General features: G+C 45.8%; 1 protein-coding gene across 1 annotated transcript in view; it reads right to left on the bottom strand.

Moving 5' to 3' along the window:
- Positions 1 to 9,768, bottom strand: part of LOC139300681 (caskin-2-like) — a 42,509-nt gene extending 32,741 nt beyond the window's left edge. The window contains exon 1 of the mRNA XM_070923846.1: positions 9,490 to 9,768. Within this exon, the coding sequence (XP_070779947.1) occupies positions 9,490 to 9,583 (94 nt within the window). The 5' untranslated portion in view covers positions 9,584 to 9,768. The remainder of the gene's footprint in view (positions 1 to 9,489) is intronic.
- Positions 9,769 to 17,866: the final 8,098 nt, after the last annotated feature.

Genomic DNA, 17,866 nt, shown 5'->3' with positions numbered 1-17,866 from the left:
TCTCTCTCGATGCTAATTCTCACATTTGAGAAACATCATTTTTCAATTATTCATTGATTATCAAAATAGCTGCTACATTTTCTGTCAAACGACTGATCAATGAATGGATTAACCGCTGCAGCTCTAGTTGGTTGAACAGTTCATGAGTTTGGGATCTGGGTTTCTGACGCTCCTCCAACGTCTGAAGAAGTCCTCGATGAAGCAGCTCTAACATCGACATGCTAACATGTTCTTAGTTTAGCCTGTTAGCATGCTAACATTTGGTATTAGGACAACCTCAGATGTTGTCATCCAGTAACTGTTCTGAAGCCGGAGTCCGGAGCAGCAGGAGGTCTCAGAAAGTGAGAGGAGGTTAGACCACATCAGTCCTCTCTGTCCCCTCGGTCTATCACTCAGCGAGGGTGTGTGTGTGTGGGGGGGGGGGGGTCTGAACCGACACAATGCTCCAGCTTCCCGCTCTGTGGAACAATAGTGTTGGGAGAGGAAGTGTAGAAGGGGCCCTGCTCCGGGTCCTGGCTTTGTTCCTGAGAGCTGCTCCACGCCTCGAGAGCCTCTATCAACACAACACGCCCCCCCCCCCCCCCCCCCCCTCCTCTTCCTCACACACAGAGTCACGGCCAGGTTACAGCCCAACAACACACACATTTACACAAAACACACACTTTAAAATGTCCTGCTCATAAACAGCAGCACAGACACAAACCACTGACCCAGGATCAGCCACAGAGACGTCTTCTAATGTCTTGTTCTGTCCGAGCAGCCGCCCAAAACCCAGAGATATTCAAAGAAAAGTGAAAAGAGAAATTCGATCGGATATTTATTTCTAGTTTCGTCTCCACAGTCAAGTCAAACCTTGTTTCAACATCACTCGCCTGCTGAACAGACCGTGAACATGATGGTTTGTAAAGGTCAGCGCAAACACGAGAAGAACCTCGTACCAAAGACTCACAGAGTTCAGGTTCTGGTCTTAAAAACCAAAAAAAAGCAGGGCAGACCAGCAGACAGCAGACAGCAGAGTCACATCCTGAGGAGAATCAGCTTCACGCTGCAGCTCAGCGAGGGTTAAAGAGCTGAAAACAAGGACGTTTAACTTCAGAATAGAAACGAGAAGCAGGAGAGAAGCAGGAGAGAAGCAGGAGAGAAGCAGGAGAGCCGTGGGAGCGAGGGAATGTGCTCTTTGGCTGCGAGGAGAAATTCCTGGTGTTTCATGACAAACTAAGAAAAAATGTGTTATAATTATGTGTGTAAAACAGAAGCTGCACCACAGCTGGCAGTGTGAGGATGAAACGTCCTCAAACACACCGTGATGTGAGACACAGGAGCTGAGTTCACTGATCTGAGTTCACTGATCTGAGTTCACTGATCTGAGTTCACTGATCTGAGTTCACTGATCTGAGTTCACGTCTTTACCAGAAACAACCTCCGTGATATCAGTTCGTCAAACTCGATAATCAATCATCATACTGATAATCATTTCCTCAACAAAAACTATCCAAACTCAAGGTCCACTTCCAGAGCTTTCAGCTGTATCATATGGTCTTCATGAGTGAATGGAGTTTGTGTTGTCATGGAGATATTGATGAACAAGCTGCACCAGCTGCACTTTAGGACTTCTGATCCTTGTTGGTGTTGTTAGTTGGACCGAACTGAACAAAACACACAACTTAAAGACAGTCCTGCATCTCAGCCACAGTGAACCAGGACCAGGTTGTTTCCAGGACCAGGTCTGGGAACAGATGACGGAGCTCAAAAGTGTCTCAAAAGCCTTTACATTTAAACAGGTTTCAGTGTCTGCCGTTTGTTTCTGGAGAAGACAAACTGGGTCAACATTATAATGCGGTCTGGTCTGATGAATCATTCAGTGAAGAGGAAACGTCCATCACAGTGTTTTAAAGTGACGTCTTCAGATGTCTTGTTCTGTCCAACAGTCTGAAGCCAAAGACATTCAGCTGACTGAGACAGAGAAAAGCAGCAAATCTGGGCCACTGGACCCCCGCAGGACCCCAGCAGGACCCCCCACAGGACCCCAGCAGGACCCCAGCAGGACCACATGTTGGCAGAAACCCGGCAGAGAGGACTCTGTATCTCTGGTCACCTGCAGGTCGAAGCGAGTCAACAGACCCTGATGAGGAGGCAGAGATGGTTTTTCGGAGTGTTGATCCAGCTGGAAGCTGCTGACAGACGCCTCATTCACACTCTGCTGTGGAAATGCTGATCAGGACCCTTCAGGCCTGCAGGCCGTCCAGACTGGGAGACAGCAGAGGACAGCACAAAGACAAACGTCTTCATGAACATGTCTGACTGTAGGGCAGGACCTAATGGGAGCTAATGGACAGCCGTCTGGGTCCTGGACTCGTCCAGGCTGTAAACACTCACATTGTGGCACCAGCCTGTTAATGAGAGACCGGTGGTCCCAGAGGACAGCAGGTCTGGACTCTGGGTGCAGAATAAATCAAACCTTTGAGGTGTTGTGGTCTGAAAGCAGCTGATGAGTGAATGATCGGACGTGTCGGAGCTGAAGTCTTTTCTTTTAATGAATCTGCCGACTGAGCGAGAGAAAGAATAAATACGTATTTATATTATTATTAAATACAGTCACAGTATTATCCATATATATATATATATATATATATGGATAATACTGTGACTATATATATTTATATATATTTCATCACTGTTAACTTCTCATTTAAATCATTTGCATCTTTTTCTTTACCAAGACAAACGGTCTGTTCGCCTGTTTGTGTTCTGACAACTGAAAAAATACAAAATGATGTTATAAAAGAATTGTGTTGAGTAAAGCTTTGTTATTGGTCCCAACACGCAGACATCATATCTGCACTGAACTGAAAAGTTCCTGTGAATTCTTTGGGAGTTTCCTCAAAACTACTTTGGAGCTAATTATAGTGAAATCGGAGCTCCATTAAAAGACGCTTTATATTACAGCATCGCTCAGTAACACGAGAACGTGACTTCGTCTTCTCAAACCTACTTAAAGGGGGAAAGACTCGAAGGCTGTTGGGTGGTGTTCCTGCTTTAATACTACGCCCATGTTCCTACCATTGACTTCCATTGACTTCCATTGACTTCTCTGTTTGCAGATCTGATGGATTAAACAACTCTAGCAGGTTTGAAAAGTCTGCAAACAGAAATGGCAGCATGCCGTCAACAGGACGCCTGGTTTATACTTAAACTTGGCTTTGACTCCGCAGCTTTACGACTTTACAGGCTTTGATTAAAAAGAATTTTTACTTCTCAAACTAAACAGCATGTTCAACACAAAGTCCTGTTCCCTCCCTGTGAGGCGGCTCCGGCTGTGTTTGGAGCTCCTGATCTGAACCTCAGCTCTCCACATATTGTTCAGGGGGACGTGAGCTCGGCTCCACGCCCGTTCCTCTGCGCATAATGGACTTTTCCTCTGAGACAAACCTCCGTCTTTCTGGACAGTCATAGGACCAGACGGCCCCCACCCCCCCCCCCGGCCTCCAGCATGTGACCGGGCCTGTTTGGGTGTGGCGGACCAAGCCTCCACTTACAGTAACAGAGATAAGGACACGTCTTACTGCAGCAGAGAGAGACAACTTTTCATTCCATACAAACAAGTTTCCTGCACGAACTTCGTCTTTCTCTGTCGCACCAAGAAGCTTCTTCCACTCATATTCCTGTTAGCCGACGTTAGCTAACGTTAGCCAACGTTAGCCAACGTTAGCGTCCATGGAGGGACATTCATCGACAGTCCCACTGAGGATTAAAGGAGGAGGAAGTGAACAAACCAGCTGGAACAAATAACATTCACTGTACCTCAAACTTCTTCTCTGATTATCAACAAACAAACTGACGATGGATTGTAGAAATGCTAGCGAGCGCTCAGCGGCGCTCTGCGGGGAGACTTCCGGTCGGTTGGACTCGATTGAATGGAGATGAATTAAAGTTAAATGAACTTCTAATGTGGCAGAAGCTGCTGGCGCCTCAGCTGATCATCCAACCGTCTGCCTGAGCCAACAGATGAGATTTACATCAGCCACTGAGACATGACGGAAGCTTGAACCAGTGAGTTTAGAAATGACTACAACAATGAAAGAACCACCGACTGAGCGCTCCACAACAACCAAGACTCCACAAACCTGAGACTGAACTGAGGAATCGAAGGACTGAAATGTGACAGATCTGATTTAAATCATGTGAACTTCTTCGGCCTCTGAGAGTCTGTTTGAGGTTGAAACTCTCTGCATGCCGTCTTTCACTGGAGTCAAATTCCAGCCTCAGAAAGGGGGATCGAAGGTACTGCGACGGGGTCCGCATACCGACACCATGACATCACCGCCTCCATTCAGACGCGCTCTGCTGCTCGGACAATGGCTGGCACCGACACAACTCTGGGGATTTTGGGGGGAAAGCAACTGAAACTTTTAGCCTGGAGTCCACAGCTGCGAGTCCGACGTCACGCTGAGTCGACCTCTCTGTCGGTTTCAAGGTGCTGGACTAAGCAGACCTGGACTGTCACAGACTTCAATGTGCACAAGTTTTCTGAGAGAATTTAAAGCCATTTTTAGCATCTTACCACAATTCTGACCGAAATTAGAGCTCTGTGAATTCCACTCGCGCTCAGCGGTGGAAATGTTCTTCATACAGTCAGTCAAATCAAAAGGTTCACGTCCAACACAAGACGGCCTTCTGTACCCGAGAGAAACCTTCACAGACGCCACCAGAGAGGATTCTGGGTATCGTGTGGTTGTATCTGCAGCTACACGTGTGTGTGTGTGTGTGTGTGTTTATGTAACCGCGTCATTTGATTAGATTAAACTTTATTAGACATGAATACAACTACAGGCTTGTTATTGAGTACCAACAGTATCAACACCCAAACATTTCCTTTTCAAACGTATTTGACTCCTTTTTGTTTTCATGTGACAGAACAAGTCAAACTTCCAGATAAATAAATATAATGTTCAAAATTACATATATTATATATATTACATATATTACATATAAAAGCCTGTAGAATAAACCTGCAGCAACCTCACAGGTGTTTCCAGTCTTTGACCTGGACCAGGACTTTCTTTAACATTCAGAGTCTTTTAATACAAACGTCACATCTTGTAACCTCACAGCTGTTCAGTCATGTGACGTCTGATGAAAGGCAAAGAAAAAAACAAGCGACAGGAGAGCCGAGTGCAGAACGTCTATTACATAACGCAGCGAATAAAGAAAACCACCAGCAGCCATTACTCACTGCACACATACACCCGCTACACAATACACACAGGACTCAGCCTCAGACTACATTCATTAAGTCCAGCTTTCATCTCCAGGCCTCCATACAGAGCGAGGAGAGGCCGCTCTGAGCGTTACTCTCCAAGAGAGAAGGTGTTTCTGTGAAGAGCAGGAAGACGAGTAACTACCAACACCAGAGCTGCAGTTCAGCTGCAGTTCAGCTGCGTTCAGCTGCGTTCAGCAGACGTCCCAGAGGCCGCCTGAACCAGAAGACACACTCAGCTCAGACCGGGGCCTGTACCTATCAAGTTTCAGTCCGAACTGGTGGAGGAGTCTCTGAGGGAAGCAGCAGGTTGCTCCAACAACTAGGAGTATTTTCACTCCGCAGGTCTACGCAGGTCTACGCAGGTCTATGAAGGTCTACGCAGGTCTACGAAGGTCTACGAAGGTCTACGAAGGCAGAGCGCAGCAACTACAGAATCAGCAAGGTCCAGAAAAAAGGGTTCAGGTTTAAAGCTGGACGGAAAACTGCTTAAAGATAGAAAGACTAACTGAGGTAGAACTGGTTCTAGTCCTAATTTAAAACAGGCCCAGAGCTAAATAAAAACCTAACCTTCTCCTTCCCGTCACGTCAGAGTCTGGACTGGCCCCCGGACAGCCGGAGGTCCTGAGGGGCCCCTCAGTCCCAACACACACAAGAGCTTTGTTTCCCTCGTCAGAGGTAAGCCCGGCCTACTTTAAAACCCGTCTGCTCGGTGGACCAATTAAACATTTAACACACCAACAGCAGAGTTGACAGGCAAACGCTATCAGCTCAAACACAGAGGCAGAATTTCACAGACTGTCGGAGAGGTTTTAACACTGGGGGAGGGCGGAGACTTCTCCTCATTATCTCCTCCGTTCATACTTTGGTGTTTTCAGATGAGAGGCGGGAAGTCGAGCAAGCAGAGTGTCAGCACTCACAGTGAGAAGTGACCGACTGGCTGAACAAACAGTCTTCTGTATTTGCGTGACCTTTTCTCAGAGTCCACGTCGTGTGAAGGAAGCGCCCTGTTTCTGGGGTTTCCTCAGAGTGTGAACCTCTGAATGTGTCCCACTTCAGTTATTCCCCTTTTGTCAGCAGGAAAGACGAGACATTGGACAGCGAGCGCAGAGACGTTGACACAAAAACACAGAGTAGGAAGTGTCTCCTAACTGGACAAAGACTCTCAAGGTCCCGCTGACCAGGAGGAAAGTTCATCTATCAAGTCTCCTAATCTGGAAAATGACTGGATATTTATCTGAGCTCCTGTTAGCAGCTGCAGACAGAGACGTGATTCTATTAGAACCATATATATTATATCTTATTAACTATTTATCAGGGCTGTGACGTCTTCAAATGTCTTGTGTTGTTGGACCGACAGTCCAAAACCCAAAGGTGTCCACGTCACCATCGAATCCTCACAAACCCAGCAAATGTTTAAATCGATTATCAGCTGATCGCTTCGTGGACAAATCTCTATTTATTTATATTTTAACAGCAGCTCTATAATATTTGTCAGATATGTTCATCATTCTGAGGTTAGTTACCTGTTTACCTGCACGCTGTGTTTCAGGGTCATGACTAACTCCCAGTCCACCTCTGAGGGGGGACTGGTTTTAGTCTGAGTTCAACTTTCAGAGCGGCTCCTAGGACGAGTGTTGAGATTAAAAAGGTCCACAGAAGCAGACGAAGTCTTAGAGGTGGAGGGGGCGTTGAAGAGGAGCTGGGGCCAGTTTGAACCCAAACTAATGAATAAAACATGAGAGATTCGGTGTGAGCAGAGAGACAGCAGACATCCAGAGTGGGCGTTAGTCCAATCCCCCCCCCCCCCCCCCCACCCCAACACGCCCCTCGCTGTTTTGTTTCGGTTCTCAACGGCTTTTCATGGAGGGACGACGGCTTTACGAGGCTCTGATAATGGGACAGTGATGAGCTTCAGGTCAGTAATAATAATAAGTCCTCCTGCTGGAGACGGGGGGGGGGGTTAAACGTCTACAAACAGACTTTACATTACAAAATCAGTTCTCAGTATTGCTAGATGAAAGCAGTGAAGAGGACGAACTTTCATGATGCTACTGACAAAACAAGCTTTATTACTATTGGCACTAATATTACTTCTGCGAGGAAGGACTGTGGAGTACTCAGAGTCAGCTGTGACACCGAGTACTACAGGAAGGACTGTGGAGTACTCAGAGTCAGCTGTGACACCGAGTACTACAGGAAGTACGTGTAGTACTCAGTGTTAGCCTCTACAAAGGCCTTCAGCCTCTTTTAGCTCCTAGTTTCTGATGAAGCTGCTGTTTCCCTCAGGAGGTGGAGGAGTTTAGAAACAGGACACAAAGGGTTGGACATACTGCACTTTGTGCTTTTACGTTGGGGTCGACTGCCCTCTGGAATATATACTATTATACTATACTATTATATAATATATAATCAAAGGAGGCTCTGGGATTGGTCCATTAAGTCCTGGTGAACAGAACAGTCACAGTGTGCAGACTGTAAACAGCAGCGCTGTGGGAGTGAGATGCCACAGCATCTGATACACAGACCTGCCCCCCCCTATAATTCCCTTTAATCCTGACTGGGTACCAGCTGGGAGCTCCTTGTGATTTGGGTGATAGTAGTCGGGCGAGGGGGGGGGGGGGGATACTGCAGCACCAGATGTCAGCAGGACAGAGTTTGGGTCACATGTCCTCTAAAAATCAGAGGAAACGTCCCGAACCATTAAAAGTCCCAAAGACTTCTGTTCCTGGGGGAGAAACACGGCCCAGATCTGAACCATTTAACAGTGTCGGCTGCAACAATGGTGAAAAGGCTCTCATGTAACGTTCGAGGTGACGGATGGGGCGTGTTGAGCTGGAGAACAATGGGTGGGGGTCATGTGACGGTCTGCAGGAAGTCCCTGAGGGAGCAGGACCGGCCCCCGTCAGCTGGCGGAGGAGACATCTACACCCTGACTGCGCAGAGGGACGGAGGTCTACGTCCCCCGCTACACCTGCCACGGACATGTGGACGATGCTGCCTTCAGGCGATGTGGAAGTTACCGTAAAACCCAGCTTCTAACTTGTAATACTCTTCATGGATGTGACAGGGCCCCCACGCTGAGCGACTTCACCTCACTTTCAGTCTTAAAGTCGTCGTCTGTCTCATCATCGTTCCTCCGCGTCCCTCCATGTTTGGTTTATTGTCAGCTCCTTCATTTACCCTGCAGAGGTCAGAGGTCAGAGGTGTCGCTGGACGCTCCTGGCAGGTTATCTGTCTGATAAAGACCGGCCTCCTGCTTTTCTTGGTCACTCGCACCACAAACAAATCCGACTGTGAGACACAGAATCTACAACATCCGTCACGGAGAGTCAACGCTCGAGTCTGAGACGTCCTCAGATGGAATAAAAGACTCGTCTGTCCCGGGACTACGTGTTTAACAGCAGGTCCAGTTACGGGTTGTCTGCAGCCTGAATGTTGCTACGCTAGCTGAGCGCTTCATAACTGTCCCGTCCACCGTCATGTGACCTGCAGAGACCACAGACCAACTCTAAGCCTACATCATGTAGTCTGGATCTTCAGGAGGTGTTTATTTGTGTGTGCGTGTGTGTGTGTGGGGGGGGGGGGTTAAATATTAATGGAAAGAGAAAACTGCTCTCTTCATGTCTGATCTGGGATCTGCTGACTTCAGCCGGCTGTTAGAGAATCACTGGCATCACCCCCCCCCCGACCTCTCGTCTGTCTGCAGCAGAACAGAGACTGAGAAGACGAGGCCAGCTACAGCTGAAGCTGCTTCATCTTCATCTTCATCTTCAGCTTACACTCAGCCAACAGGCTGCAAGTTATCAGAGTTTCAAAGAAGAAGACAGTGAAACCATCATGGCCGCCCTGCGACCACAATAATAATCAGATGAACGCAGCATCAGTGTAAATACAAACAATAAACCTACAACAGCCAATGACATGAGACCAAGTGTTCAACCGACCAATCAGCTCAAAGACCAGAATCTTCAACTGGTCAGACTGGAATGAATCCAGACAAACAAACAGAGAGAAGAAATGTGAAAACAAAGTAAAGACATTCGATTCCTTTAGAGGTTTAATAGATTCTGATGAAGTCAGGTGAGTCCCGTCAGACCAGCGGGTCTACCTGGATCCCCATCTAACCCCCCCAACAACCAGGACTACAGCGCTCTGCTGAAAGTCTGCTGGTGACCCCTGAACAGGTGAGCAGCCTTCAGAATCGAAGCAGCGGGTTCAGGTGTACTCACTGTTCCTGTTGGTCTTCAGTTTGGACAGCAGCTTCTGAGTGGACACCAGGTCCCCGCTCTTCACGGCCTGCAGCAGGTCCTGCTCCTTCCCCATGCTCCCTCCTCCTCCTCGTGTTTGAACCAGCTGTATTTTAAAATCCCGCCTCCTCAGAGCCTCATGCTGAGCGCCGGAGACGTGGACCTGCCTCAGGTGAGACTCTCCACTTCCTCCCTCTGACGTCTCTGATGTCTCCTCCCAGACGGAAAAACTCTCTTAATTTCCTGCTGGGACCCTGCTCCTCTTCAGGATGTTATTTCCAGAGTCCGCCGGGGGGGTTGGAGGCCGGTAGAGCTCCTGCTGATGTGACTGAGTGGGGGGGGGGGGGGGGGGTCAGGACTGAAAAGAAATGAGAAAACCAGATCAGTTCATGTGTCTGCTGAGTTTAAGTTTAGCTCTCAACATTTGAAGGTAACTTAAACTCTAAATAAATCAATAAAGATTCTGTTGAGAGCTAAATACCAAATATCTGATGTCACAGTCAGGTTTGAACCGAATATCCAAAAAATCACGAAAATAAAGCCTGACCTGCTAATGCTAGCTAGCTGCCGTTAAACCACCACAGAAGAAGAAGACACAACGAGACGACGTCATTAAAAGAGAACGATGGAGAACCGTGTGGGGAACATGACGTGAGGAAGGTTACAGCCTCCTCATCGCTCCACAGATCTGATCTGTTTCCATTTGTTCATCAAGTCTGTTTGGACAGGAAACACTGTAACTGAGACAAACATCTGCAGACGTTTCATGAAGCAGAGGCATCAACCATCGTATATATATATGTATATATATGTGTATATACACATATATACACATATATATGTGTATATACACACACTGTATATATAAAGATAAAGCCATCAAATGTTTCGTCATTATTAAAATGTGAATTAAATCCATATTAGAAGCTTTTATATTAGAAGTTAATATTTCATGTGAAGGACTTTAAACTGCCTGTTCTGCATGAATAAACTCACCTGCAGAGCATCATCATCATCATCATCACCTCCTCACAGATATGTGACTTCAGCTCATCATGTGAAGTTTGTGAGGAGGCTAAAAGAAATGTGAGGTGAAGGTGAGACGTGTCTGCTGGGAAAACCTGACACACGAACGTGAGGACAAAGATGTACACACACACCTGTCCCAGGTGAGGTGAGCTTTCAGTGCAGCTCCCCAGACCTGCAAACACAAACAGCTCGTGGTGGACCCCCTTCTGGTTTCCTCTGCTGTGTAAATACTGACGGGACTTGCAGAGTCCTCGCTGCAGCACGAGATGTGTGCAGGTGTGTGCCGGGTTTCATACCAAACTCCAGTGAGTTATTTCACATTTTGAAAGCAGAGTGGGAGAACTGGTGGATGGAACCACCTGACGTTGGTCCCTGCGTGTCACTGGAAGACTAGTCCTGCTGTGCTGCTTCCCCCGGGGCTGTGTGATAGAGTATATGCTCCGGCCGTCCATCCACTTCATTTCAACTGCAGAACAGCTACTTAAACTCTTCCAGCCCAGTGGCCAGGCACAGCGCAGATACAGCAGGAAGAAGTTGGCCGAGTTAGTCAGAGCTTCATCTCTGCTCCAGTTTCCTACAGATAAGTGACATCACTGCTGACAGTCCCGAACCCTGCACGAAAACATGATCACTGCTGCAGCACCAGGCCTCAAAAACAGTGTTGCTATATAAACAGAACGAGGGCTTGCAGCCGGATCACAGAGTCCAGATAGAAACCCTGGTCTGGCCCTGCGCCGTTTTCCTGGTTACAACTTGTTTCATTACATAACCAGGCAGCCACAGAGGAGCACAGGGCGTAAGCAGAGCTGTCATCCCCATTTACACCGATCATGTCCCCCCCTTTCTCCCACCTCCCTCGGGGCGTTTTGTATTCTCACTGCAGTCATGACAAGAGGAACAATACTCATAAATCTCACTTTGACACCGCAGGGACTCCAAGTCTCAGTGAAGCGGTCCAAAGTGGGAATGGATAAATCATTTTATAGCTCACAAACAAGAATCACTTGACAGTTATTACTTCAACAGTAAAGTTAGAGTGCTGCTGATGAAGTCTTTGACCGTTTACTGCTTCCAACTCTCTTGGTTGTGAAGCTGTTTGTGTGTGTTTACACTGTATAATTACCAACCAAACGTCTGCATAATGCAAAAACTTCTATCCTGATCAGCTTCAGTATGTGCCCTTTGGTAAATATAGATATTGTCATGCCAGACTCCCTTAAACAAGTATCTAATTCTATATTTCCGTTCTCATCAACCACATAAAACACAAATATAACACGAGTCCAGGTTGTGCCTGAGTCTTTACGAGTTAGTCTCCAGTTCGGGAATACTTAAAACACTAAAAAGCTCTGCTTAACCTTTAACACTGGAAGTCTTGTGTTGCATTACGGGCGTAGGTCAGCAAGCTTTGAGGTCCAATTGCAATTTGAAATGATACTGAATTCAAGTGCTCGTTGGTTATGAAGTACGCCGAAATGAAGCCGTGTTTCAACAGATGTAGAAAAGTCTTGGTTATTTGAATATCAAGATAGTTTTCAGATAATCTGCTCCAGATTGACGAGATGTGAAGGGAGTTCGGCGTGGAGCTGTGTCCGCACCGGAGACTGGCATATCGCGGCAGGAATCTGGCATGTAAACAGACCGGAGAGCCTCGCCGTCACCTCCACCGCCGCCGACCTTTGTACCGAAGTTAGTAAACGCGCTTGTAAGGACCGTTTTCCTACATTCACAACTGGAAGAGGAAGAAACACGTGTTTTATAAAAGACTTACCTTTTTTTAGTCCGGTATGGCAGAAACTTTTCAACCCCTGATTTTTATCCCACCACGGTGGCAGTTTGTCGGAAAACTCCGAAGAGCTGGCAGAGAAGTCCTTCTGTTGATATTCCAGAAAAGTCGAGTTTCTTGGAGTGTTTTATTCCAGGAATATAATCTTCCAAGTGTAATCGATTGTGGTTTAATCCCGTTAATCTCCTAGATGAAAAATGATGTGTGTGTGTGTGTGGAGGACTTCAGGACTTTGTCCGACACTTCGCTGGCTGACGCTCCTCCAGGTTTTCCCTCCGCGCCCTGAATGCCACATTCTCTCCGCCGGAGTCTCAGAACGTGGACGCGGTGTCAAGGTACCCTGAACACAACGCGGAGCTTCCGGCGAAGACTTTCAAAATAAACCCAGACGAAGCGACATCTACTTACATTTCAATCACCTGCCTTGCGATAATATATTATCTGCAGTGCAGTAAATGTATATTTGTACAACTAAACTTTTACAATATATTATGCAAAACCAGAATGATTACTCAGGTAATTAGTTCATCAACAGAAATTTAATTGGCAACTATTTCGATAATTGATTAATCCTGTGAGTCGTTTTTCAAGTCAAAATGCAAAATATGAACTCGTTTTAGATTCTCTAATGTGCCGACTTCCTGCTCCTCATATTCGCAACTTGAATACTTAAACCTCGACTTATAATTTGTAAAAGTCTAATCGATTTATCAAGAAAATAGATTGAACAGCCACATTTCTTAGTGCAGTCTTACTTTTCAGCATCTGAAGTTTAACGTAAAATACAGAAAGAGTAAAAACTCTCTTTTTGGTGAAGAAATGCCCCCAGATGGCCGCACATAGGCCTCCGTGTGTGTGCCTGTCAACAACAGAGAGAAGGCAAACATTAACAGTCGTGCTTTTATTGAGAAGAATCGATCTCTTCTCTTCCTGTTCGGTCGTGGCTCTCGTTGTCTACCTTGATGAAACACACTCGACCCTCCCACTGCGTTTCATCTGCGGGACCTTTTCATATTGCAAACAGCAACATTTTATTTTACTGTCACTTCTGAATATTAATGTTGTGTCACGTCACATTACGTCGACCAGTTCAGAGTTTCATGATGCTGCAACTTCGTTTAAAGCTGCATTAAGCGATTGTTTGGCCACGTGGGGGCAGCAGAACAAGCTGTAAACATATTATCATTTATCCAACACTTTATTATGTTAACCATGAATGTGTTGCTTTCAGCAGGTCATGGCTGCTGAAGAAGCTTCTTCTTGGAGTCGTAGTAATGATGGGAGAAGGCTGCGTAGTTCCTGGTGATGAAGCCTTAGTGTCGCTGCTGCAGCTCCACCTGCACGCCATAGTTCTACATTATCAACTACAATAACTAACTTCCTGTTGTTTTAATAACACCTGCATGCACCTGTCCCCTTCACCGGGCAGATCCTGGACTTATTCAGATACTCATATATGAGAGTTTGAAACAGGTAGTTTGTTGTTTCACATCATCACATAACAAACATTTATGATTTAAGGATGTAAAATCAACGTGTCAGCGCTCTCTGGAAGACGAACTCTGTATCTTTGACACGTCTGCACTGACGTTTACTGTCCCTCGTGGTGTCCGTGAGGCTGCGTGTGCTCACCTGCTCACCTGGTCGCAGGTGTGTCGGGCCGTCAGCAGCATCAGTGACGAGTCCTGATGTCGGTCGGCAGACCAGACGACAGGAAGCTGAGGAGTGATGAAGACAGCAACATCCTGTTTACTGAGAGGTCTTTCATTTCTTTGTGATCAGAAGTCACCTGTGAGTCACGGAGGAACCTGAAGTTTTCAGGTGGTTGGGCCTGTTGGAGACAGAATCTGGGTACTGCACTTCAGGACACTTTGAGGTACTTCACCTCAGAGGGGAATCTTTTGACTTCTCTCCATTTATCTGACAGCTGCAGGTACAGATTCAAACACACCAGGAGGTTTGTTCCAAATGAAACTGATTTTTACTGTAAAAACTTGTGATGGTTCTCTGATGTGAAGAGGAAAGGATCTGAACACTTCCTGCTCCTCCGGTCCCTCAGAGAAAAACATGAAGAGGACAGAGACAGAGACCCAGTGAACATGTCTTCTTCTCATGGTCAGTGAGCCTGCTGGATGTTTAGGGGCTGTGCTGCCACCTGCAGGCCGAGATGCAGCGCTACAGCACAGACAGATCCACAGGGTTTAATGTGATGAACTGGATTCTGAGTGAACCACCTCCCCCCCTTGTCTTTGCCGGAGCCGACAGTCTGACCCCGGACAGCCGCCGCCATCATCACGTAGTCTCTGAGGTCAGAGGGGACGAAGACGTATTTTATCTCCTGCAGAAGAAGAAGAACTCACGTCAGACTACAGCACTAATCTGGAACTGTTGTCATAGCAACAAGTCCTTCAGCCCAAACCTGCAGAAGTGCAGCTCAGGGACATTCAGCCGGATCATGACCAAGAACCCCAAACAGGAAGTCATGTCATAGGTTGATATATATATTGATCTGGGTCCTGCTAGACTGGATTTATCTGATCTCAAACCTGCAGCTTATTGACAACCAGTGCTGGAGGAAGTACTACTGCAGTAAAAGTACTAATACCACACTGTGAAAATACTCCACTACAAGTATAATTCCTGCATTCAAAACTGAAGTAAAAGTATGTAAGTATTATCAGTGAAAAGTATAAAAAGTAAAAGTACTCATTGTGCAGACGGTTCCTGAAATGTGTACTTAAGTCCAGTACTTGTACTTCTAGATGTTTGAAACCGGACCACTAGTCTGACTGCAACACGAGCTGGACTTGGACTGTACCGTCGACAGGAAGTCCCTTCCAGCCGTACGGGGGCGCCTGGTCCTCCAGATGTTCCCAGGCCGGTTTGGAGAACCTTCCGGCCCACTTAAGGACCGACACCGAGAACCTGAACTGGTCTCTGAGGCGCACATCGTTCCTCACCGCTCTCCTCAGAGAAGACGGCGCTTCCATCTGAAGAACAACCGGGACATCTCTCTATTATCAATGATTATTAAGTCATCATTAATGAAGTCTGGGCTGCAGGAGACAGCTGGTCCACTGCTGCAGCTCAGGAACATGTTGTTGGAACATTGAGTGAAGTTCATCATCAGGTTTTGGGCCGATAAAAACAGTTTAAATACATTTGATTGTATTTGCTTTGTGTTCTTTTTCCATGTAAAGTACTTTACTATTAATAAAGTTTTATTACTATCATGTTATCAGCAGCTCAAACAGCTGCACCTGTAGCTGAAGAAGAAGAAGAAGAAGAACTCGCTGTCTCCTCTTCTTCTGGTTCATCTGCTGAAATGATCCTCCACTCGACGCTGCCACCTGCTGCCTGCTCACTGGCATCACAACACACACACACACACACACACACACACACACACACACACACACACACACACACCTGTCGTGGTTGTTATTGGTCTGGTTCTTGTTATTGAACATCAGTTCATGACATTATAGTAAAAATATACATCCTGAAAGTTTTCATTCAAAAACAAAAGACTGAAGTTCAGTCAGGAATCAAAACAAGTCGTTTTTGGTAAATATTCTGGACATAAACGTCTTTCTTGAAATGAAATAACACATAAAAACACTCAACACAGATAATATTAATAACTTGCTAGAAGGTGGACTTTGTTACCTTTGGATGTCTCCAGTCTTTATGCTAAGCTAAGCTAACCGGCTGCCGGCAGTGGCGGTATCAATCTGAAACTCAAACTCTGCAAGAAGTGAATGAGCATATTTCCCAAAAGGTCAAACTAATAATTATTCCTAAATATTCACTTAATGGCCACATGATGTACATAAAATCATGCTAACAGACAGATGCTAAAGCTAACAGGTCCTCACCGGCTGATGTCCATGTAGAAGACATAGTGTTGTTCTTGTCATAAGTGTGAAAATGAAACGTGTTGTTTTGTTCTGTTAACTGTTTAAATATTTCCAAACAGTATGTTTATATCTTAACATGACAAAAGAAAAGTCTGTAAGGATGAAGACTTTGCTAACGCAACGCTACATGAGGACAGAGCGGCTAACGTTAGCTTAAACTCTACTAGCATCCAGGACCAGTTTCCACACAGATGATGATCCCGAACTGAAGGAGGCGTTTTAATAAATAATGCAGTGAGTTAATGAAATGCTCCTGTGTGTCAGCAGTAACTCGAGGTTAGCTGGATGTAGTAAGCTAGCTAACCGTGTGACAGAGCTGACAGTTCAGTTTGTTGGAGACAGTTATGTTGAGAGGAGGTGGAATGAGAACAGATCCAGATTCATTCAAATGTCAATCAATATCATCACAATCTACAGTCCAGATGTTTTATATTTATATATTTATTGTCATGAAAAAGTCATTATACAGTTAATTTACAATAAAACTCAGTCTCGACTGTTGGATCGTCGACGTAGAAACCTCACAACATCAGAGAACATGTGATCCAAATAAAGACAGTTAGAAAACACTACATTACCCAAAATGCAGCATGCACAGCTATTATACAAGCCTATGTATAAGAGGTTTTTCTAAAATTATAGTCTGAAACAGAAAAACTATGATGGCATACAGAGCCAATGTTATTCTGAGAGTAAACTTTAAATATGTTGAGAGAAAAAAACATTTTATTTTGAGAGAAAAGTCATGACAAAGACAAGGTTGCCTCGAGAACAGTAGCGTATTATTGGGTATATATCCTGAAATATTAAGACTTTATTTTCCAAATCTAATGTTGGAGATCTGTTGACTTCACTCTCAAATTATTAGGACTAAACAGTTTGGACGGTGTTGGTGTTTCCTGTCCGATAGTTAAACACGAGGACGTCGTCTTTACAGTGTGGAGGTGACGCAGAACCTTTCAGCTCTTTTTATTTCTCTTTGATGATGTGAGAGCTTCAGACCTGAAGAAGAACCTTTGAGCTCTTTTTATTTCTCTTGGGTGACGTGAGAGCTTCAGACCTGAAGAAGAACCTTTGAGCTCTTTTTATTTCTCTTGGGTGATGTGAGAGCTTCAGACCTGAAGAAGAACCTTTGAGCTCTTTTTATTTCTCTTGGGTGATGTGAGAGCTTCAGACCTGAAGAAGAACCTTTCAGCTCTTTTTATTTCTCTTTGGTGATGTGAGAGCTTCAGACCTGAAGAAGAACCTTTCAGCTCTTTTTATTTCTCTTGGGTGATGTGAGAGCTTCAGACCTGAAGAAGAAATCCAGAAAATAAAAGAGTTCAGTTCATCCTGATGAAAACACCACGAAGGTGAAGATCTGAGAGCAGAGACGGAGATCAGGTGGAGCAAGGCCACTGCTGCTTCCACACTCTGGGAAATACACCTCTTCTCTTTCTTGCGGAGAGTCAGATGGTTAGCTTAGCTTAGCATGAAGACGGCTAGCCTGGCTCCACCTTCTAGCACCTGCAGCTCACTGATCAACACGTGTCACGCTGTTTGAGGTTGTTTGTTTACTTCACCTTTACTGATAGAAAACATGACACTGAAAGCTCCCCACACTGTTCTGCTCCATCACTACAGC

The sequence above is a fragment of the Enoplosus armatus genome, chromosome 17 (assembly GCF_043641665.1).
Source record: "Enoplosus armatus isolate fEnoArm2 chromosome 17, fEnoArm2.hap1, whole genome shotgun sequence".
Classification (NCBI taxonomy): Eukaryota; Metazoa; Chordata; class Actinopteri; order Centrarchiformes; family Enoplosidae; genus Enoplosus; species Enoplosus armatus.
The sequence above is the reverse complement of the archived record's forward strand: the minus strand, read 5'-3'. Positions and strand labels throughout refer to the sequence as shown.